Source organism: Coturnix japonica, chromosome 1, assembly GCF_054131305.1.
Source record: "Coturnix japonica strain WE chromosome 1, WE-NBRP24, whole genome shotgun sequence".
In the NCBI taxonomy this organism is placed as follows: Eukaryota; Metazoa; Chordata; class Aves; order Galliformes; family Phasianidae; genus Coturnix; species Coturnix japonica.
In genome coordinates, this window is record NC_140663.1 from 162,895,585 (window position 1) to 162,921,118 (window position 25,534).

At 38.0% G+C, this 25,534-nt stretch overlaps 1 protein-coding gene across 25 annotated transcripts in view; it reads right to left on the bottom strand.

Moving 5' to 3' along the window:
* ZMYM2 (zinc finger MYM-type containing 2) overlaps positions 1-25,534 on the bottom strand; it is an 87,110-nt gene that overhangs the window by 25,097 nt on the left and 36,479 nt on the right. For 17 of the 25 annotated variants that reach the window (XR_014942200.1, XR_014942199.1, XR_014942201.1 and 14 more), the window contains 4 exons: positions 15,425-15,575; positions 14,537-14,652; positions 9,545-9,661; positions 8,823-8,973 (listed from right to left, as the gene is read on the bottom strand). Coding sequence is in view for 22 of the 25 variants with exons in the window: in XM_015852176.3 (XP_015707662.2) it covers positions 8,823-8,973; positions 9,545-9,661; positions 14,537-14,652; positions 15,425-15,575 (535 nt within the window). In the remaining 3 variants the exon portion in view is untranslated. The remainder of the gene's footprint in view (positions 1-8,822; positions 8,974-9,544; positions 9,662-14,536; positions 14,653-15,424; positions 15,576-25,534) is intronic. The other 8 variants (XM_085536405.1, XM_085536401.1, XM_085536404.1 and 5 more) reach the window with 2 other exon arrangements.

Consider the following 25,534-nt stretch of genomic DNA (forward strand, 5'->3'; position numbering starts at 1 on the left):
TGCCTTCGAAGAGCCATTCATTGCAGCATCTGCTTTTTAAGACCAAAGCTAGCAGAAGTACTCTACCATCAATCAGGTACACTAGCTGGCTCTATAGCCTACAAAATGATTTGGTAAAATTTACATGTTTCTTGGCTGCTAAATTATGGAGAGTAAAATTGAAGACAACACTGTGGTTACGCTAAAGGAAAAAAGAAAACTGGGAAAGAAATGTTTGATTCTACAGTCAAGTATCTCTTTGACTGATGAAAAATAATGAATAGTGAAAACTAAGTAGGGACAGACAAAAGTCCTCAATTCAACCCTGAAAAACTTTTATTTATTTTTAAATCACTGACTGCAGGACTTTCTGATGAAGGATGCCTCTACAAAGGACAGAAAATCCATCTTTATGAAACCTCAGATGTTGATAGAGACAGATACATCTCTGCAGATTTCTACCACAGAAGCACAGGCTTGTCTTTCTGCATCATCATAAGCAAAATTCTTCAGGAATACTTTTTTTGTTGTTGTAATATGTAATACGTAATGTAATCCACTTATAAGGGAACTTTTGACTGCTTCAAGCTCTCACAGATTCCAATGAAGTGAAAATAAGATGCCTTTTAACAGAAATAAGAAAGCTCTTATAGGACATATTTTAATTAGGCCCTTGGTATTCTGTGCATACCTAGAATGCAATTTTTTATCTTAAGGTTATGGTTTTGATTGGATTGTTAGTATTTTCCTTGAATCATAGAAAAAAGTGTTCTCCTTTGATAAAACAGACAGAGTTCATTCAGGCAGCTGATCTTCACAGTGAACAACAAAATCCCAAATTAAAAGGGCAGTAGTGCCCGTGCTACCTTTGAAGATGTGACCAAGAAGCAGACCTTGACTGAGAGAACATTGTGGATGAGTAAACAACAGCCACCAGTTCACTGGTACATCCAGTATCAACACCAGAATCATACAGGTGTGGCCAAAATTCCTGTCACTGGAAGTCAGGCTTCATGAACAAGCATTACTTAATACCAGCAGCTGCCAGCCCCGTCACTTTAAATGTAAAGGTACACTTAAATTCTAAACCCTTCAGGATTTCTGCTATAACATCAGGTATGTTCAAACATGACAAGGTAGAAGCCCCCTGAAGCTGTAAGTGATTCTATGAGACTAGCTTCTAGTCATTTTAAAGAAAAATTAAGTGCAGGTCATTTGGTTACAGCTGTACAGGTAATTGATCATATTCTTCAACAAGGATTTAACGCAGGACCTACCCTGAGACCAATACTCTATGAGAAATCACTTAAACAGCATTTTATGATGTCACTCCAACTCAAAATTTGAGCCAGACTTGAAAGAGGTTGCTAGTGCCTGCTAAATCAACATAACACATCCTCCACTAGGTTACTAAAATCATGGCTCCCAAACAAAATCCAGACCCAAATCTATCCTTTATTTAAACTCTAGATTTCAGCTTCCCACATCCAACTGGAAGGAGAGATTAGGCATCTGAGCATGTGCAACACAGATGACTGTAAGGATTAAAGAGAAGTTCTTCCAAGCCTTCACCTCAGACAAGCTAAACATCAATAGATTTCTCAGATCTTTCAGGTCCAGTCCTGCACAGTTACTCGTGGCAGAAAACATGCTTCACTTGACTGCCTGCAGACTAACACAAGCAAGCTACCAGGGACCTGGTCCTATTCTGCTAGTGGCAGCTACTTGAATTACTGCAAGTTCAGTACACTCGCACATTAAGAAGCTGTGAAATAGAATTACTTCTAGAGTCACCACCAGCCCCTTGTTATCTCAAAGAATAACATATTTTATACGATGTAAATGTTCCATCCTAAAAGTAAATAGGGTTTTGTTTGTTTGTTTTCCACACAAAGGCTGTACTTAGATTACCTCCCTCTTTCTTCAAGCAACATAGCAGATTCGCCATTATCTCATCCTGTAACTTAGCTGTAATCCATAACCACTTCATCTAGACATGAATAACAGGCCTTGATAAACTCTGAAGCTGTGTTCCATCTATGTCATTACATTGCCTTCTTTACTGATTTGAGTTCAATAGCCATCTCTTCCACCCCCTTGTTTCTATCACCCTCAGTTTCTGACTTCACTATAACAATCACTATCCTTATGAAAAGAGATGCAAAGCATCCAGTGTTGGGTCTTGCTGGGATTATCATTAAAATAGACTCCATTCTCTCTGTTTAACAGGGAGGTCATGAATTCTGCTTTCTTCCACATCTTCTGCTGAAGAACTTTTTATTACTTTACCATGCAAATACAGCTCAATTTTCTACATATTCTAAACTTACCCTAGTCAATATTTCAGATCTTAAGTTCTTTTCTTTCTTCTCCTTCCTACCCCCAATTCATTTACTCAGTTTCTGCTTGTTCTTAAAGCTTTCTAAATTTATTATTCTCTCTCTTATTTATTAATAAGAAGCATATTTATCAGCTTTCCTCCTTTTGCGCTTATAATTTCAGCACCTTCAGTTGCCATCATCCCATATTCGTAATAGTCAGTGTTATCTTTGTATAAAGAACTGTCTGAAACTTCTTGAAAGATGTAACAGTGAAATTAATACTGAAGAAAGCAAATCTAATGAAGACTTGTGAAACAGATAAGGTGTCACATCCCACTTTTATATTTTTACCATGTCAGAAATTAGCCTTACGTGCACTAAAAATTTCAGATTCAGAATAACCTGTACTCAAAATTCAAACAGTATCAATGTTCTTCTACAGACAGAAGATAAACATAATAACCTCCTCCTTAGTGCACCTCTAGCACTCAAAATTTTCAGCTGTAGGAATGCTGTCAGAAGTATCAAAATCCACAGTAATATGTACAATTTGTAAAGTAAATCCAGAAGACACATACACACCCAAGCTCTAATTGGAAACTACATCCACACAACCAGATTCTTCCACTCACAGCATCCCACAAAAACTGACTCTTCAGCTTTTCTGCATGTATTTGTCTGAGAACATGGATCTGCTCTCCTTCAGCATAGCCAACAGCCTTCACTTGCTGCTTCGGGAGTGAGACAGCCTATTAAATATTTCATAAGGGACTTTTCTGGTTTCAATATGTTCTTTTCTACCTTAACTTCCCCTTTCCCCCTTTAATCAGTAAAAGAGTATCTTACAGTAGCAGAATTTGTAATAGTTATCTGCAGCTCAAAAATTAATACCAGACTACTAAATAAGAAAATGTGGCCTGAACAACTGCACTGTGCCAGTCTCAGCTCATTAACAAAAGCTGCCATTAGCTCAATTTGATGTCAGGGATATTCCATAACAAATTTTGTATGTAACTGTCAAAGCATACTGTACTCTCAGGGAAACTCAGGCACCTCAAAATCCCTCTCAAGATGGCTTCCATTTGGTACTAACCATCCTGCTTTGCAGAAAAGAATCGGTTTTCCCTCATTAGCAACATACCTCTTGCAATTGTGTTAATGGATTTTTGAGAATCATAAATTCAACAGCATTTAAGATATTCTGCTTTTCATTTGTTCAGTTTTGACATGGTATTCCAATACATCAGTGAATAAATCCTCAAAAGAAAGCCACAAGGAAGCTGATAATTTGGGTTAGTTCCTAGAGAGATTTGTTGTACATTGCCAAAGGATGCAGTCAAAAGCAAAAGCAAGCTCTAACAGAGCTGTCAAAGCTGAAAAGATACCATATTTAATATGGTAGGCCACCGTAAGAGCTGCAGAGCAGGAGATAACAGCTCTGTGAAGCATAAACCTGAAAGCTTGTCAAAGAAAATTTTTATTATGCAAAGTAGTTAACTATGATATAAAATCTTACACATACTAAAAAATATCACTTTATCCTGTCAATACATTGTATACTACTTACCAACCTCTGATAAGACTTTATGAGGTCCCTTTGCAAAATAGCATGGAAATAAAAAATTGCGATTGAGAAAAAATGGCCATAAAAACAAGTTCTTTGTTACCACCTTCAAGATTTTCTGTACATGATTTCATATATCAGTATGTTTGTGCTTAGCTGACAATGTAAACAATTTTGGCTGTAATTTCTTAATGTCTAATTTCAGGTAATTAAGTCTTAACTAGGTGTGAAACTTCCATGTGTAGGCATTTCTAGGTTGTTTAAAACATCATGTTTAGGCTCTTCTCAGTATCTGTAGCATTTACACATAAATCTAAAAATCAAGTAAGCATTTAATAACATATTTAATGAACTACTCTGCAGAAATGTCTGAAAAGATGCCAAGCTGAAAGTAAGCATCTTTCCTAGACAAACTAAGATTAGAACTCACATTTTCCTCCATTTTTTTCCACTTGTCAGCACTGCAGTGAAGGGTTACATTCTACTTAGGTGAACTATTAAATCTTGCAGAATCTTGTACTTTGATGCACATAATTCCCAGAACCATAGTAGGATACTATCAACATTATTATACTGCTGTTGATTTTCTAATTGAACTTAAATCTATATTACCCATTTGAAAAGAATTTTCAAGAATCAAAAAACTGAGTTACTCCACAGCTTACAGACCCTTTTCCAAGAAGCAGACTATTGCATGTGAAACAGTGTTACTGAAATTAATACTATAAATTATTGAAACGTCTATGTTATTTAAATCATAGCACTTAGTTCTATGGAAAACATGAATTACATGCCAAATAAGCCTACGAAGAAGAAAGTAATGGAGATGCTCATTGTAATACATCTCCTTCTCTGAACTGCCAAAGACTGACTTCTTTAAAACCTGTAGAAAGGATCCTGTCTGCAGTTGCCTATCACGTGGGCCCATCAACTGGTTTAAAAGGACCAGAATGACCATCTAGTTTCAACCCCCCTGCTATGTGCAGGGTCACCAACCACCGGACCAGGCTGCCCAGAGCCACAACCAGCCTGGCCTTGAATGCCTCCAGGGATGGGGCATCCACAACCTCCTTGGGCAACCTGTTCCCATGTGTCACCATGCTCTGTGTGGAAAAATTCCTCCTAATCTCTAACCTAAACCTCTCCTGTCTCAGTTTAAAACCATTCCCCCCTTGTCCTATCACTGTCCATCCATGTAAACAGCTGTTCCCCCTCCTGTTTTTACACTCCCTTCAAGTACTGGAAAGCCACAATGAGGTCTCCCCAGAGCCTTCTCTCCTCCAAGCTAAACAAGCCCAGTTCCCTCAACCTTTCTTAAGAGGAGAGGTGCTCCAGCCCTCTGATCACCTCAGTGGCCCTCCTCTGGACCTGCTCCAAGAGCTCTGCATCTTTCTTGCATTGGGGGCCCCAGCCCTGGATGCAGCACTGCAGATGGGGCCTCACAAGAGCTGAGTAGAGGGGGAGAATCACTTCCCTCTCCCTGTTGGCCACTCCTCTTCTAATGCAGCCCAGAACACAGTTGGCCTTCCAGAATGCAAGCACACACTGCTGGTTCATGTCCAGCTTATCCACCAGAATCCCCAAGTCCTTTTCTGCAGGGCTGCTCTCAAGGAGTTCTTCCCCCAGTTTGTATAAACACCTGGGGCTGCCCTGACCCAAGTGCAACAGCTTATACTTGGCCTTGTTGAACCTCCTTAGGTTCACATGGGCCCACTTCTCCAGGCTGTCCAGGTCCCTCTGGATGGCTTCCCTTCCCTCCAGTGTATTGATTGCACTGCTCAGCTTGGTATCATCTGCAGACTTGCTGAGGGTGCACTCGATGCCATTGTCTGTGTCACTGATGAAGATGTTGAAGAGCACTTGTCCCAAGACTGACCCCTGAGGGACACTGCTTGTTACCAGCCTCCACCCTGACACAAAGCCTTTGATCACCCGAGGAAACGGCCACAATTTGCATCAGATGAGGTTTAGACTGGACATACGAAGGAACTTTTTTTCTCAGAGTGGTCAGGCACTGGAATAGCCTGCCCAGGGAGGTGGTAGAGTTGGCATCACTGGCAGTGTTCAAGAAGCGTCTGGATAGGGAGCTAGGAGATATGGTTTAGGGGTTTTCTGTAGGTATGGTAAAGGGAGGACGGTTGGACTAGATGATCATGTAGGTCCTTTCCAACCTTGTGATTCTATAATTCTATGATCACAATCAGCCAACCAATTCTTAAGCCACCAAACAGTCCATCCTTCAAATCCACACCTCTCCACGTTAGAGAGAATGATGTGGTGAAGGACCATGTAAAAGGCTTTGCAGAAGTCCAGGCAGATGACATCAATCACCCTTCCCCCGTCCACCGAAGACGTCACTCCATCATAGAAGGCCAACAGATTGGTCAGGCAAGATCTGCCCTTGGTGAAGCCATGCTGACTGTCTCAAAACACCTCTTTGTCTCATATGTGACTTAGTATAGGTTCTAGGAGGATCTGCTCCATGATCTTCCCAGTCACCAAGGTAGTTCCCTGCGTCTTCTTTTCACCCTTTCTTGAAAATGGGAGTAATGTTTCCCTTTTTCCAGTCACCGGGGATTTCACCAGTCATGATTTTTCAGATATGATGGAGAGCAGCTCAGCAACCACGTCAGCCATCTCTCTCAGAACCCCAGGATGAGTATCATTTGGACCCATAGACTTACACACATTCAATTTCCTGAGGAGTTCTCAGACTTGTTCTGCTGTTACAGAGCAACAGAATCCGCTCCCCACATCCTCACCTAGAGGCACAGGGTTCTGGCAGACCTGGGAAGCCTGAGGCAAAGCACTCACTGAGTAATATCAGCTTTTTCTATGTCTGAGGAAGGCACCTCCCCATTACCTCTCACTGGAGGGGGAACTTGGCCTGTCTCCTCCTGCCTGTGCACTTGCAGAACCCCTTGTTATCTTTCACATCCCTCGCCAAGTTCAGCTCCATCCACACCTTGGCTTTCCTAATCATATCTCTACCCACATGGACAACAGCCCTGCATTCCTCCCAGGCTACACAACCCTGCTTCCACTTCCTGTACATTTCCCTCTTTTCTCTCAGTTTAAGCTGCAGGTCCTTGCACAGCCTCGATGATCACCTGCCTTCCCTGCCTGACTTCTGCTGGGGGATGGAAAGCCTCTGCACTCTCCGAAGGGTGTCATTAATGAGCTGCCAGATCTGTTCCATACCCATGCCCTTAAGAACAGTTTTCCAGGGGAAACTGTGGGTTGAATGTAGGTGCCAGGCTTTACCCATTTTGTAAGTGTGTGGAAATAAAGAAATGTATGCATATGTAAAAAAAAACAAACCAAACTCAGGTATGAAAAAATACGAGCAGAGAATGATGGCACTTTCAGTACTCTACTAGGTAGACATAAGCAGTCAAGTGGTATTTGTGGTTTTCCCATGAGTCTGCTTGAAGATGAATAAGCACTCTTAGATTTCAACATCACCTGTTTAGCTTCTTCTGATTTTACTTAGAGGCCTCCCTCAAATACAGATTTGAAATTGGCTAGAGTTTTCCCATTAAGAGTTTGATTCCTTCAAAAAATGCAGTATCTTTTGTGACTTTGGTGTTTCTTCTCATAATCGTAACACAGCATCTTCTGGTGAACAAGAACCCCATATGCTCACTGACAACACCTTTGCTGCTGGAGTTTCTTGAACAGTCTGCAACAACAAAACTTGCATGGGCCACAACTTCTCTGAGCAGCCTGTTTCATGGCCTCACTAGTCTCAATGAAAAACCTCCCCATCATCTAATCTAAATCTGGTTTTTGTTTAAAGTCATTTCCCCTTGTCCTATCACTACCTACTTGTGTAAAAGGTTGTTTTCCCTCCTGTTTACGATGAGCTCTTTAAGTATTGGAAGGTCACAATGTGGTGACACTGGTTACGCTGGTGTATTCTGTAATCTACAGGCTCAAATATGAAGTTGCCTTCATATTTTAATATATTCTGTGGAATTGCTATTCACAGAAACAGTTTCTAGCCAGGTGTTGAGTGTTGCAATATACTGTAAAATTGGGTCTTTTGTCCTTTTTCCTCTCCAGCTACCACTTTGCAATCCAGAACATAAGAATGTAGTGAAGGTGAAGACATCTATGCCACCACCACACTCCATTCAATGGAAACACAAGATTCCAAAGTCCAGAGCTATAACAAATATAGGAAGGAAGATGCCTCCAGCCACACTCTCCACTCCTCCCCAGGCTAACAGAACTCTTGTACAAGTAAATTGGAAGCTTACTAAAAAATAGTGAAAGCATTATTGTTCCATTTACTTGAAAAAAAATTGTACATCCTCTCAAGATGTAGTTAAAGTTCTAAGATCAGGATTAAATACCAGTTATCAAAGAACACCAAAAGTGGAAAGATTAAGGCTATTTTCTGTTTCTATTAAGACAATATTTTGATGCAACTTAAAAAACATAAAAATAAAAAAAATCTGCGATTTGTGTAGTTTTGTCTTTGTATAGTTTGCTTTCCTTTTGAAAATCCATATAATCAGTCAAGAAAATTACAGTGATACTACTCAACCTACACCACCAGGCAACATAGAAAGGTTATTTAAAGAATAATTCCAATGTTAATACAGACAGAATTTCCACTGCCCTATTAAATTTGTAAGATATTAACCAAACAGAAGTCTTGCTATTACTCAGTGTTGGTAGAATGGGTATAGGTTCTGCTGTATACATTTCAAAACAGGCTGTAGGTCTTGAAAAACTAAATAGGCGACCACAAAAGCAGCTCAGATGAATTAATAGGCATATGTACAGTAATAACAATGAAAATTTCTGGTTCAGCCTCAGGTACAACATAATGAGCTGGTAACTTACACTTTAATGTTCAATACTGGTACAGTAAGTCAGCTGCAGTAAGACTATAATGACCTCAGGAAAACATACAAGCCAAAAAAACCCCAACTTAAATACATACATACCTTCACTACAAAATGGTCTTTTGATGCCAGAGAAATTCACAGTCTCATGCAGTGTTTTCTCCTCTTGGCAGTATTCACAGTACGTAACTATACAGTGCAGTTTCTTATAATCATCAGAACATGCTCTGCTGCAGAACTGATACACTTTATTCTAAACACAAAATTACAAAGCATCACAAAGAGGGTTAACATGAAATCTTAAGATCTGGTAAGTACAACTGCAAATTTTTACATGCTGTGTAAATGAACGTGAAAGCATGCAATTAGGGCATGGCTTCTAATGCTAACAATGAGCAATGCTTGCTCAAATGCTACAAACAGTCATCAATTCATATGAAAATGCTAAACAGAAAAATATGGCAGTCACTCTGAGCATATTCTCTTCTGATACTTCCATTTACAGAGCAGCATAACAGTCTATTCACACGGCTATTCACTACAATAACTAAAGACAAAAGTAGGTTACAGATTTTCAGCCAAGGTGAAAAATTACACTTTTCTTTGAATTCCACAGATGTGCTTTTATTTGTTACATGAACAAATAATATGGATAACATGTTATCCAAACCAAAGTTGGATTACATTCTTCAGATCCATTCTACAGATTTTATTAACTTAAAAGTCTCTGTGCTTTATAAAATAGAAAAAACATAATGCATTTACAGGTTTAAACTTTTGTAAACATTTCACTGTACTAAAAATAATAGGGGAAAAAACCTTACCTCCCATTCTAGCACTTCTGGCTTTGAACAGAAAGAACTCTTGCAATAATTGCATTTCAATTGAATATCACCAGGAGACACAAACTGACCGTTTGTTGAAGACTGATCACTGAGAGCCTGAAAAACAAAAACATACACATATACATCACTAAAATTAAAGTTACTTTGAAAATGCATGTTTTGATCAAGCCTACACTGTTTGAAGTTTACAGACAAGCACAGGAGCATTTCTAGGCAAAAGCACAGCAGGTTAGTCTTCTTCCTTTTTCTCGTCACCTTAGATTTTCCACACTTGAACCTTTACACTTGCATTTTAGGTCATATTTCTTTTATCTTATGTTTCTCTGTCTGCTATTTGAGGGAAAACAACAACTACAACAAACCCCACTGTCCCCAAAGTGAACATCTGTTAATCACAAAACGCTTGCCCTATTTTGGTCAAAGAATTTCAGACAAAGACCTACAAAAATATTTTCAAATCCAAACCAGACCAAAGCAGATAATCACTACTTTCCCTAATATTATCACTTTTAAAAAATCATTTTAAAGTAACAGGCTATTAGTGATAAAACTGTAACTACTCAGATATGTCAGAACTAGCTCATATTCCTACTTGGCTTCAGTGACCATGGCTGGAAGACACAATCCTTCAAACAGACAGGCCCTGAACAACTATGGGTTTTTCAGATTGAGAGAAATACTGTAGATTTCATATGTAGGAATAAGAATTTAATTTTGTAACTTGACAATTCACTTTGTGCATTTCTGCAGCAATCATTAGGTAGAGAACTCTATAGCATAAATAGCCTTCCAGCAGGTCTTACATATACTTCCCAGACAATCTTTCTTACCTCCCTACATCAACCAACAACTGGCATGTTGCTCATTGAGCATTCAAGACAAGGTTTTAGTGATCATGTACACCTAAAAAAATCCAGAGTACAAATCTCTCATACACATCTCTGCAAGTTTTCCCATACCACTCCCAACAAGACATCTATTAAAAAACAAAATCTCACTACACGCATTTGTTGCTTCCTCTCCACTTTATACTACTGAAAACATGAGAGACTTCTGCGAAGTCACAAAGGCATTCTGAGGTCAAGGTCCAACCTGTGTATTTGTGCCTTTGCAGGCTTCCTCACAAAGCAAATGTCATTCTCAACACAGGCTGTCATGTGGATTACGGAATCGCAATGAAAATCCTGTAAGTTCTGGTTGAAAACTAAGAGAAATCACAAAGCAAATATACCTACTGTATCCAGTTGAAAAACTAAAGCTGAAGATACGAGAATCACCGAGTTTTAGGCTGTTTTAAGTATTTTAGACTGTTTTAAATATTCCTTAAACAGTCTAAAGAATAAATATAAAATATAGTATCTTACAAAACCAGATAAAATCTGAGTGATTAAGTATGGTTCTAAAACAACGTGTGGGTTGGATTGTTTTGTGTTTTGTTTTTTAATCATAAACACAATATTTATTTATTTAAGAGATCAGTAAAGGACTAAATACACGACTGACCATTCTTAAACAAGCAAAAGTAATCGTTAAACCAAGAGTTAAATCACAACGTGATTTAGTATGCCTCCATAAAGTTCCTATTGCATTGCTTGCAATTAAGGACTGTTTCTGCATAGTGTTTTAATGAGTCAAGATGGCAATCATGTAGTATTTTCACCATCCTGTCTTCCCCCTGAATTACAAGGTACCTGGAACAGAGATTATCTTTAGGGATTATCTGGAAGCATTATTACACACACAGAAGCACTGAGGTAGTAAATTCATTAAAATCTTTCTCAGATGTCCCTGACAAGGAAGACTTCATCGATGTTATGCTTTATCTAATACATACTTGAAATCATATCCGTGTATGTATGTACGTCCTTGAATACAATGTTAAATTCCTGTCCTGAACATAAAGGGCATGCAAAGAGCCAAGCAAAACTAAATATCACTGCACAGCCCTTTTCAGGCTTCAAGACAACCACTATTAACTGTTGTAAGACGTCAAATCACAACACAAGGCAGACACTGCACAGGAGTGTTCTGAGAAGACCAGTACAGCAGTACAGCTTCTGGCCTGCCCCTGCCACTCCATTCACCCCAATGGTAAGTGACAGAAGGGTTATTCTTGCTCACGGCAATGCAAAATCAAACTATGGAAACATTTATGTACGTAATTGTATACGCTACGCAGAAGGTATAGTATGCAGTCTAACTGCAGTCACTTTCTTTCTCCAGTTCAAGTAAAAGAACTTTTGAAAGAATCAAACTGTTCATTAACATGAAAAAGCAGCAAAAAAACACAAGAAATCTTTTACGCAGAAGAATAAGGTAACCCATTAAGACTACACACAAGCACATTTAGATACTAGAAGTTGAATAGGGAAGGAACCAAACACCTTCCTTACCCTCACACACATGATCCTTCCAAGCTCAGCATGGAACCCTCAATTATTTTTATCACAATCAGATTTAGAACATTATTTCTATAACATGCATGCTAAGCATCAGCAACATGCTTCCACTTCAACAAGTTCTTTTTTGAGAGAGAGGAAGATACAGTGAGAGAAATATAAGGAGCGCAAGGAAGAGTGCTTGCAGCCATCACCATGATGGTAATAGAGAGCATGACCCAACTATGAAAATCCAGAGTGAGCAACCAGCTATACACACGCATACATACAAAAAAGTACTTTTAATTCTTCCACATAATTGTTCTACAATTCTTCATATGCATTCACAAACTGAAAAATAAGTTTTAGCAAGAATTTTCTGAAAACTTCCTAAGTTTTGATAAGATAGCTTGTTTTCAAGGCATTTAGACTTCTACTTTTGTAAGGCATTTGTACTAAGCCTCCATGTTCACAAGAAACAAATTAGCAATGTTATGCTTCCTTAAGAGACAAGTTCAGTACAAGATCTTGAACTGACCCAGTAAAGTTACTGACAGCAAAACTGGGTTATAACAACACAACTTTGGAGCAGTTCTGCTCCTTGCTCTCCAACACCATCCTCCAACAGGAGCACAAAGAGCAAGATACAGTCACACTATTCTACTGCCAACTACTTAACAGCAATCACATCAGACAGATTACTGTCCTCTTCTTTACACTCTTTATTACAGAAATTAATGCTATTGCAAGCTGTCTGCATGGAGGGAAACACAGATCTGGATATAAGCTGCACAACAAGCAGTTTGGCTAAATCTGCAAGTACTTTAATAGATTAGAGCAACAATTAGCTAGAAACATAAAGTTATTCATAAGATAAAATAACCAACCCTAGAACACTGCAGCCAAAATTAGGAATATAAACATTCAGATACATCTGTAAACCAAAAAGACAATAAGTCTTTGCAGAAGGGAGGCACAGACCTTGAACAGCAATTATTTTGCTTTGAAAAGGGTAACTCCTAACAGATTGAAGACTATAGAAAAAATAGCACAGTAAGAAAAATGGATTAATATAATACCAGAAATATAAAACACAATTAATCCACATTAGTAAACAATGAGAAGTATGGAGAATCATAACGTATCAGTTATTTTTTTCAAAAAATCATTGGAGAGAGTACTACAGTATGTCTGAAGGTATAAACTAAACTTAGATTCAGCTCCCACTGTGTCTGATACTTAAGTATCGGACTTCCCATGGGAACACATTCAAAGGTCATATCACACTATATAATCCCGTTTCCACCTAAATACTAAATGAACAGAAGAAGCTCTTCTCATACGATCAATTCTCATCTAAACGTAAACACATTTTGTTCTTCTAGATAATGGATACATGGAAACTATCAAAAGTTAGAGTTTGATAGACCATCTTTCTGCCCATGGTCTTACTGAGAACTTATAGACTGTACAACTGTTACTAACTAAACTCCACTACAACATTAGAGAGACAATACATAGTGCTGAAGCATTACAAAGGTCCCAGTAAGATCAAGAACCCACAATACTTCAAGAGATCTGCATTACATTCAATCATGTTGCTAAATGCAGATTTCTCTACAAATCTAAGAAGGCCCAGGCTGCATTTGCCATTTGCTACATTAATTTTCTTATTCAAATAACACAAAGTTTTTAAACTGAGAGCTCTTTGGTCTGAAATCAATTGTAAGACCCCAAAGAATGAAAAAGAGGTTGAAAGAGTGTAACTAATTTGTCTTTACATCCTAAGAATATAAGAACAGTGCTCCATGACAGAAGTTAAGGGAGCAATTAAGAGACTGGTTTGCAGAAAACTCCAAAACTTAATGACAAGTGGGAAACCTCTGTACGGGTGTAACCCTCTCTTCGCAAGATGAACAATTATCATTCACACACCATATATTGTTTTTACATACAGAAGATTGAAACAGTGTCTTTGAACTGTTCCTTGATATCCTAGAGATTAATCATTACAATGCGTTCTTACATATATTTTAAATTATATTTAAACAGGATACTTTGAAAAAACACAGCAGCCTCTTACAGTGTGCTTATCATTAGGCTTGCAACACCTCAGTTTCTGGACATCATTTAAACAGCTGTTTAAAAAGTCTGAATAACTTCGATCCTACCTTCCATTTCAGAGAGTCATTATTCCTGATGCCACACACCTCTGTTAGCAAAATATATACATATTGTTCAACATGAGAATTCTGTGACTGCAGTTGGCAGAGATGAGATGAAATTTGTTAACTATCAGTGCGCAATAGCAAAACTCACCTCCACAGAGAGGCTGTAGTGGGAAAAATAAGGTGGGAAGTAGTACTAGGTTGTATTCTCTTATAGCATTGAGGAGAAATGCATTATTAAGATATTAGCCAGTGTTATTACAAAACAGAAATTTCAAAAGAAATTGTTATGAGCCATAAGCATCTATGTTAATCAAAAGTCATAAACATGTATATAAAAGCAAATTAGTTTAATGTGCAAATACTTAACACAAACACAGGTACACAAATATTAAGGGAGGAAAATATTTAACACAACAGCTAACCTGAAATTTAGCTACACAACTGGAACTGCAAAAGTTGTACAGTTTTCCATCAGGCATTGAGGCTTGATACTGAGGTAAAGAGTTTCGTTTACAAAAGTGGCAAATAATTTCCATACCTAAAAGAAAAACGTAGTTTACAAACAAAATTAATACAAAACAGAAATGCAAGAAATACTGGGTTGCAGGTCAGCTTCTCAATGTAAAAAGCTAATTTTCTGTTTTCCAGTCAGCTTCTAAGTCACATAACATAAATCTCAGAGTATATTTTTTTTTGGCTGAATTCTTCCATTAAAACTCAGCACTGAATGTGAAGCAGTACCACCTTCTATCAAACTCAGTAGAGCACAGTGAGCTTAGGAGTCTGATGAACCAAGATTAGGTCTCCTTTATGTATTGAAGAACACAAACGTTAAACTTACTTATTCATTTCTTTCACCCAGGTTCAACATCTTTCTCGAGAATATCTACACACATTATAAATACTTCCATCCTTCACCAAGAGACAACTGCTTTAGGAGATAAAATAGAGTGACCCCAAGACAAAAAAAATATATTAATTTACAAGCATGGTAGCTGCACTGTCATTCTGTGGCAGACCAGAACAAACTGCATCTCAACCTTGTTCTACCCAGAAGCCTTAAAACTGCTGAAGAGATCCGGAAATCATGCAACAAGGTCAGTGAGGAGAAGTATCTTCCACGGGTTCCTCTACTAGTGTTAAACATAACACCATCTTTTTATAAAATCTACATTTAAAACCTGAAGTCACTAAGCATCTTCACAGAATCATTCTAGAACAAGATAACCCACTCCCACTGTTCAAACAACAACAACAAAAATCCAGTCTGCACTTATCAGTGATGAAAATCTATCATCCTTGTCACTTACTTTGTGATTCTGCATGTTTTGATTTGTGTGTGTTCATGCATGCAGTTGAGCAGTATGGCTCCAAATATCCATTAGGTCCTATGCACTGTGTCATGTCAAAAAACCTGCACTGAGCTCTGCAGCCAGTACAAGATGTTAATTTGCCATATTTCTAAAACATAAAACAAAGCAAAACAATTCATTAGTTAAAACTATGTTTGGCTTTTAGTTTTACATTTTAGTATAACAAATACAGAGGAAAACTTATTTACTTCTGCAGTTCTCTGCCCCATCAGAACCTCCCTACATTAAAGTGACTCTCACAGTCACCTTCTCAAGTGCAGTTGGCGCTATCATTGGGTCTTTCCCTCCTGGAGGGAAAACGGTTAAATTTCTGTGTAAAAACAAAAAACAAACACAAAGTCTGAAAAAACAAAACAATAAAATAGCCACCCGCTACCTACAAACTGTGACCTGTGACAGAAGAGTACAAGTTCTGATGAGTCACAGAGTTTGAAGCAACAGCTTCTCTCTCCTTGCTGGTGGGACAATGATTGCATGGCAAGAAACAACATGACATGATGTAAATAACGGTTATAAACCTGTGCAAAAAGCATTCTATTCTTTACCCAAACACCCTTAATATTACTGAGTAGGAGTTACTTGAAGAAGCTGCTTAATAAAAGCACCCACTGGAGAACTTTTCTAACTTCTACAGTCTTTTAGTTCTGGTCTGCCACACAGAAAATAAATACTGCAGAGTCGCTGCGCTCCTCATTCAACCCATCAAGGAACTGCAACTCCACACACCCCACAGTACACTGAATTCTGGCATCTCCCAATAGGAAGTTCTCCACAGAAAGGAACAAATGCTCTGCAAAAAGCAAAGAAAAATACTACCAAGCAGAAATACCAATGGTAAAGCAAGAAGACAAAGCTCAGTAATTCTGACCCTCCACTTACACTATTTAATTATCAGTGAAGTACGCATCTCATGCACCATAAAGAAATGTCTCAACACCTTCCTTGGTCAGAGAACTCCTAATTTAAACTACAGTGAGTCATATCAGACAGACAGACAGCTTATTGAGTATTAGAAAATATTCCACGGACACTTCTTCCACAGAGTGGGTGTAGCACCTTGCAGAGAACAACACAATTCCAAGATACTAAGGCAACTTCAAAATTTGCACATGCCACTTAAATGAAACTTTTACTGTGATTTCCTCCTAAAAGGAGTCTGCACACAGATATCAAGCTTCTACCTATAGGAGAGTACTTTACACTGTTCCAGTATCCTGACTCCACATCTTGCTTTAATTTTTTGTCTTTAAAAATATACCCAACCCGGTACCTGAAAATCCTTTTCATTAGCCACAATACTGGAAAAATTCATACTAGATGCCAAGATCAAAATGCAGCCATTGACCTACAAACTGAAGCTCTTCTGCCAATACACGCTTATCTCATCTGGCTTTAAGAGTAAAAGCTGGAAATTAGGAATACTTTAGGCTATGTCAGTGAGAATACAGGTGATCACACTTCACATCCAACTTCACTTCTTTGAAAAAGTTCAATGAAAAACGACCATCAGAAACCTACATGCACATATAGCCCTAGTATTTCTACAACACCACAAAATACAAATCTAGAAGTCCTGGTGGAAATATGATGACACAGCTTAACAAACAGCATTCAGCAATATAACCAGAAAACAACACAGAGTTAAGTGGAACCTTCACAAGTTTTTAGTCTGAAATAAAAATCAAACATGCTATAAAAGATGGCAAGACAAAAATACTTTAAAGAAGAAATTACAGTAAGCTGCTTAGTGTTTACTATACTTCGGCCATCATCTCATTTAAGCTGAACTTCATGTATTTTTATCACTGTTGAAAGCATTCCTTAAACTTGTAAGTTTGAATATAAAAATTATTCAAAAAAACCAAACAGATCAATGCTGTTAAAGAAATTCAAGTTCATCTGAAGCTGTTCATCGATCAGCATTATACAGCTGCACTGAAAATATATTTTAACAGTCCTACACAAAGGCTTCCCCATTTACGTCTCACGGTTCGCAGGTACTGTTACATTTGTACTCTCACATTCATCACAACAGGTTGCCTTTCATCTCTGAGAATCTGTAACATTACTTTCACCCTGTAGGAGTACAGTTTGAGAACCCTTTCTCTAAAAGCATTCTCAAAGCTGCAATAAGCAGACAATTCACTAAAGCTAAGAAGAATCACATAAGCACATAGAAGATTCCTGAAGCATGTTTCTGATCCAGAAGCAAGACAAATGATAATGACAGACTAACAGTACCAAGAGCAGTATTTTGAAGGGCATTACAAATCAACTGTTTGTTGCGTTTGTTGTCCTTTTTAAGGTAAGAATTCACTTAAGTTCAACAGAAAGATACAGAAGACAAACAAAAGGGGATGGCTCTTCTCATAACAAGGTCATCACTTCTTACTGAAGAGTGTCACAGACTCTAACACTCTGTGTTTTGGGAGTCCTACAAGCACTGAAAAGATCCACTACAAAGAGCAAACAAGATCCTTTCTTCTTGAAAGTCAAAAGCTCAGGAGAAAATACCATCAGCACACCTGTCCAGTTCTCTCTCTTCCCTGAATGCCCACTTCCATGACCTGCAGGCGTCACAATTCCAGATGTGAACCAGTAGATCTGTTCTCATTTTCCTACTATGGAATATTTTTCTAAATGAACTAAAATAATTTTTGCCATTCACAAGGAAAAGGGAGTTTAGAAAAGAAAGAAAACTAAGAAAAACTAAGCTGCATCAGCGTTGTTACTATTTCGTGGTCATGAGACAAAAAAACTCTATTAGTAGAGATAGTAATAGAATAATGAATAGTGAAGCCTTTGTTATTGACTAAGTAAGGAGGGAAAGAAACCACAAAACTTCCTGATTTCATTATAAACATCACTGCTTTGTTCCTCACTTCAGAAGCACAGAATCACATAGACAGGAAAGGACTTCCAGAGATCTCCAGAGATCAAGTGCAATGCCCTGTTCAATGCAGGTCCACAGCTAGTTACTCAGGTCTTGTTCAGTCAAGTTAATCATCTCCAACGACAGGCATTCCAAAATCTCTTTGAAAAAAACAAAACAAAACACCTCTCTGAAGTATTTCACCAACCTTACAGATTAAAAACAAATGACAAACAAAAACCCGCCACTGTACCCAATCAAACGACCCTTTGTTTTAAAATAGTGACTGTCATCTCTCATCCTTCCACTGTGCGCTTCTGTAACAGCCCAATCCCATCCCCTATTTAACCACCCACACCTCCACTTGGTATTCTCAAACCTGAACTCATCTCTCAAAACCTGTCCTCCCTGGCCCTTGAAAATATCTTGGTAGCTTTCCACTGGACCTACTTTAATATGCCAATACTTTTCATCATAGAGAATCCAAAACTGCATACCTTGCTCCAGAATCAGTCTCTGAAGTGCAGATAAGAGGGGAAAAATAAGTTCCCTTGACCTACATGTCACCCTCTTGCTAATACCGTAATGAGTTGTCTACAGAGGCTGTGGAGTTGCCATCCCATGAGATACTCAAAACTACGGATTTGGTCCTTGCAACCTGTCTCCAGGTGGCCTGCACTGAACAGAGGGATGGACACAGTTCTCCAGAAGCAGATTCCAATTTCAGCCATTCTGTGATTTTGTGGCATTGCCCAGGATGCAGCTGGGAGAGTTTACCACAAAGGCACACTGCTAACTTCTGTTCAGCCTGCCCATCACAATACCCAAATCTTCCTCCAAAGCTGCTTTCTTAGCAGTCGTCTCCCATTCTAGATGAAAAACTGACTTCCCCTTCTCTCTCCATGATACCTCAGTGGTGGTTAAAAACGGTAATGGGTAAAATGTATGCATTTCAAATCAGCCTGAGTTTCAAAGCTTCAAAGATGGAATAAATTCAGCATCAACCACCATGATAGAGTAGTAAGCATTCTCCTTCCATGTACAACTTCCTGCAATCAAAAAGCTCCATCTCCATGCTATGCTTATGAGTTTTTACAGTAACCTGTAAAAAACGTAAAATTACCATCCTTAAACATGAACGTGAAAATTCAAGTAAAAACACTATTACCAAATTAGTACAGAAAACAGCATCAATTGGATTGCTATGTAGAAAAAGATAAGCTAATAGAGAGGCAAAATTCCTAGAAAATGGCAATGATAACCTGAGGGGAAAACTGATGCCCAAGTACACCTCTCCCTCACTAGATTTTGGTTGGATCTCATCAGGTTTTGGCCTCTCACAAAGCACAGAGTTTAAATACTGATATAGACATTCTTATTTTCATTCTTTCATTACATGTTTGTACACATCAGACTTCCTGATAGACTTCTAGATTTATTCTACACTACAGAAGTTGGGTCTATTTCATGATGTGTATGTCATGGTTCAGGAAAAAAAATATGAAAAAACGTTTCACACAGCTTCCAATTCTTAGGATTCAATAGTTCAGCATACATTTAAAATCCTCATTCTATCAGTGAGGACCGCGTTCCACTCAAATTGAAAGCTACAGAAGTCTATCAGGACAAAAAAGAGAATTAACTGCACATGCTCCAAAAATAAATGTACTGCTGCAACAGAAATGCAAACTTCTGGAAATAAAATTCATTTGGGAGGTGTGTGATTTATGTTCCTGCCATTATTAGCAATAATCCTTTCAGAACTAGTCTTCCTTAATATCTTACTGAAAGGTTCAGGTTTAGAGCTTCTCTTGCATAGATCCTACTTAAAAGAAACATCAAGCCCAAGAGAAAGTATCAGAATAACATCATAATTTCACTGCACTTTAAAAATAAGCCTCACTTCTGTTTGCAACTAATACAAATTGAATTCTCCTTCATTGGCCTTTTTGGCTGCAAGAGTATACCAATAAAGGCTATTAGTGCCTAAGATCTAGGCACCTGTACTACAAAGTATTATTCTCCATTAAGAGCAGCAGTATTATCTCCTTTACGTTCCTGCAGAAGGATGAAGAAAAGCTGCAGTGTAATAGAGTGCTCTTGCCATTACCACTCCCATGCAAAGGCCAGGAGACTGAGAACACTAGAAGACCATTTGATTGCTAGAGTGCTATATATCAGCACAAAGATTTGTTTAGAGATGGATGAAGTGCTCTACAATTGAACTCATATGGTCCGCGTAAGAAAGATCTGTACATACCATAGCTTTATGAAGTAACAGTTAAGTATTAGATATAAGATTAAAAATAGGGAAAGCTTCTAGAAAGTCTTCTGGTGCAGAAACAGAGTCAACTTGTGTTCAAACAGAATGGTAAAGGATGGAGAAGAGAAAAATTATTTAAGTAGAACAGTACAGGTATTCACTACAAGGAATTCTAGGATAACAGAGATGCATTAGTAAGGTAATCAAGGAAGCATCAGCTAAACTGCTTCTGATTTATTTGAAAGGACGGTACAGATGGATTCAGAAGTAGCAACCACATCTAAGAAAAGAACCAGATGTCAGCAGAATCTGTAACAGCAAAGAAACAAGGAACCGTATTATTTATTCAGCCTTTAGTAATACCACACTCAGACTATCTCTCAAACAAGAACAACTGTAAACTCTTCCCTGCTCCAATTAGAGACTTGAAGATTACCAACACCTCAAAAGCATTCACACAAGCCTGAAGAGCAAAGGTAGAAGTATTTGCTTCTATGGTCCTTGTACATGAAACAATTTGTGTTTCAGCTGAACAAGACAAGCAACCAAATGAACAGCATGTGCAGTAACTTTTCTCTGGCATCACTCACTGCTGGTGCTCCCCTCTCTTTTTGTTAGTTTCATTTCTCTCCAAACATCTAGGGAAATCAGAGCTGAAAATCCCTTCTTCCCTTACCTCAAAAAGTTACTGACTAAATGAAAACTCCTGTTTCAGCTCTGTGGTTTGCTTTTTCCCAGCCTTCTTCAACGATCCCAGGTGCTGCAGTACATTGATGTGGCTATTCCCATTCTAACATCAGTACCTACACACATCACCTCCTTGCTTCTTCTCCATAACAAATTCCTGTGCTTCCATGCAGACCACATCTCAAAATTCTGTTGTAGCTACTTCTCTTCAGAAACATACATCTGATGTACCTACTTCACTGTATTTATAAAACACAGGAGAGGGGGGAAATATCCTGAGCACTTACTACTAATATGTCTCTGTAGTGTTGTTTTTTTTTTTTTGTTTTGGTTTGGTTTTTAGTTGAAGAGCAACAGACTTCACAATTGAAGAAATACATTTGAAATGGTAAAATAAAGGGTATTAGAATAGAATATCTTCCAGAGCAACTTGATTTGTATCAGAGACACAAGAAACTGGAGGTGTAAAAACCAAGCAACCTCAAAAAACTAAAAAATAACAACAAAAAACCCACAAGAAAAACAAAATCTGAGCAGGAACGACATTAGTCTTTATTTGTCAAGAAACTGTCATTTAAACTATGGGAAATGAGGTAGAAAACATCCAGTTAATTCTGTTTGTAGAGACATATACAGTATCAGATTTGGCATTATTTAAGCTGAGTGTTAAGTAAGACAGAAGATTACTTTATACCAGACTAAGTATTACTTGAAGTTTAGACAATAGGAAACATTTTTCCACTAAGAGTGTGACGAGGTGCTGGCACAGGCTGCCCAGAGAAGCTGTGGATGTCCCGTCCCTGGAGGTGTTTAAGGCCAGGTTAGATGGGGCCATAAGCACTCTAATCTAGTACTTGACCTAGCAGCTGGCAACCCTGCCTGCAGCAGAGGGGTGGAAGTTGAAGATCGTTGAAGTTTCTTCCAACCCAAGTTATTCTACGATTCTATGCAGTCAGACGGAAGTACTTTACAACTTGAGAAAGAGGGTCTACCACTAAATCAGTCTGACTGAAATGGCTGCCAACCGTAACACTGCCTCTTTGAAGAGACCAGAAATAAGTTAAAAAAAAAAAAAAAAGACAAAAAAAAAACCCACAACAAAACTGAGAGATCGATCAGTATTTCTAGGGGCTGCTCAGCCCTCACAGCTATTGGTTTTAATAGCTGTATTTACTGAAACAGTCATTTGTAACAAGAGATTCAAGAGCAGTGACAACTGCAGGAACCAAATTATACAACTACTTGTGCTACCCCCCCCCCAAAAAAAACAGTAAAAAATTCACTAATTTAAAGAAACACCCTATCAATCCCCCCAAAAAAACAGGAACAGCAGTACCAATACCCAAGAAACATGGAAAAAACACAGATGATGTATGAAATAAGTTAAAAACCCTAAACCTTGACTGTAATACTATGCAACAAGACATTTTAGCAAAGCATTTAATAAAATTTAAACTAGTAGATATCAGTACCTTCTGTGAGAGTGAATGTGAACTTTGTAATAATACTACGTTGTATAACAGGTATATATATAATAGCATAGAGTGAAGGTTCCTCAATCTCTGTACACATAAAGCAGATGGAACAAGTTCTAAGGAGGCTTTCACAGAATAAACTGTTAGGCAAAGAATAGCATCCAAAGTAAGAAAACACAGCTGCCTAGGTTGGGCTTTTCCTATTGCTTTTCTGTAAGTGAATAGATAGCTTGAAGGAATGGCACAGCTTGGTTAGTCATGAAGCCCATTCAAGAAGCCGTCATCTAAACAAGCAAGACAATCCAATATAGTTCCATTCAGTGCTGAAGGAAAATTTTCACTACATAAAAGATACTGCAAAGCTATTTTTTTCTGACAGCACATGAGGACCACTACTTTATAGAAGCAGCCAAAGCAAAGAAGCCCAATGATATTTTAACAAGAATTTTAGTTATGGAAAGAAATAACAAGAAAAATAAGCAACAAAGAAAGGAAAAAGGAACATTAGTAAAGCATCAAACGCCTTTCATGCCAGAATCAAGATCACTGGACTGATAAGGCCAGTAAGCAAAGCAGTTAAAGAATGTAGCTGGAAGTCAGAAGGTGTTGCTGGTAGCACAAGCCAAGTCATAGAATTCACTTGTTCCTTAGAACAAGGTTGTCAGATCCATACCTGCCCCACCAAACCAGGGCACAAACAAGATTGAAAGTACCTTGAAAATGAAGGTTATTGGTTTTTTTTTGGTACAGAGTATCTACAGTGGTACCTGGAGCAGAACCACTGAAACAGTGTATGTAACTGCTTTGGTTAACACGTCTTCATTGCAAGCATACTTGAGGTCTCAATTCGTTGCACATATACTAATTTTTAAAACGGCTACTTTCTTGTTTTAATTATGGAACACCTACTCAAGGACATCAAAGTATGTCAGCATTTGCATAATGTTGTAGGCAATGTAGTAATCTCCCTGCCAGATACTAAATCTCATTCATCTCCAGGGTTGTTTTTTGTTTTCTTTTTGCATCTTTAAATCCTTGTCTCCCCAGATGCGAAGGGCCAGAACCTCAATAGCTCAGCTCAATACAATCAAGTAGTACAGTAGTAGTAGTCTTCAGGTTAACAGAAGAAATAATAATAAAAAAATTAATCTGCTTCCAGTAAGGATTTTCTCTTGGCATTATTTTATCTATACTATCATAGTGATTGTGTTTTTAGGAAGGAAGTTGTTTTAATGTCATTTTCCCTCTTGCTTGTATTTATTTATACATACTTTTTTTTTTTTTTTAAATTAAACAGCTTGACTTGCCCTTCACTGTTTCCATGACCTGCTACTTTACTAACTAAGAGCAGGAACTATCCTGCTCTTGCATATAGTCAGCGATCACTAGTTAGGCTACGAATACCTAAATTTTTGTGGGTTTTTCCCCTCTGGAGTTCTTATACAATTTGTGCTCTCCTATTTATTTTCCATAGTAAAAGAAAGTTAAACTCTGCAATTTCATCAGCTGTGGGCAAGAAAAGAGCCATCTCCTATCAGGAAAGCAGAAAACAGCACAGAGAATTCAAGATCACTTGTCTCACAGTTTTAAAGCAGATTTTGAAATAGTACATTGGAAGTTACAGGCACCCATGGCTTTTAAACATGATTCAGGCACTTCAGAGAAAGACCTACTCCCCATGGCAGGAAATACTCTTACTTCCTTGCCTCCCACCAATGCAGTCTAAAACAGAGTAAAGAAACTCTTCATAAACAATGGATCACTTGCGCCCAGCAGCCATTTCAATAGCCACAGTAATTTTTATTGTGCACATCTTCAAAAGGAAGAAAAACTGTCCATGATAAGTTGATAAAAATTGATTGTTCAAATCAGTGTAATATTTATTTAAAAAGTAGGAATGAGGTATATAGGTAGGTACAAGTAATAAAATCCAGTTTTTGTTTATTGCTGCTACAAAAGTAAAGCAAAGTGAAAGTCTTATGACATTTACAATATAAACTGCTGAACACAAAGCTCGTACCAGCAAAACCTATTTATTTTACAGTAACGTAAGAAAACATTTGCTGAAACTTATGTGACACACAGTAACAAGATGTATAGCACAAGGCTGTAATCAAATGACATCAGCTGTTCCTACATTATTGACTCCAGTGTTTATTTCAGTATGTAACAGCAACTCTCTCATATTCTGTCCTTCCCTTAACAGCTGAATCTGAATCAAAAATTTCCAAGGAAATACTGTTACTACTAAATAAAGAAGCCTAGAATTTACCCATCATGGCCCAATGAGTTTTCATTTTCCAAAATCTAAATTCCTTTTCAAAAACAGAATTCCTTGAATACATTCAGTTCAAAAACCTTAATGAAAATGGAAGCTTAAATGTACCTCGCTAGACAACCAGTTACTTTGAAATACTAACTACTGCGCCCTGAGCAACTTTAACACCTACAACAACAAACTAAAAAAGATCCTAATTCAAAATTAGTTTTCTTAAAACACTCCCAAATTCTCATCCTCCGTGAGCATTTGGTATCTAATGGTGATTAATTGCATTTAATCACCGGTCCAAACAAGATGTACATAAGCACTAGAGTTAAGCTCCTCACAGCCTGTTACAGTTTCCCAGCACCAAGAAAAAAAATATCAAGAACTTGTTTGAACGAAGCCTTCTGTCAGAACTGAATGCACCAAAATGTTTCTGAATTGTAAAAGCTTCTATTAAGGATCCGCACAATAAATGTGCAATATC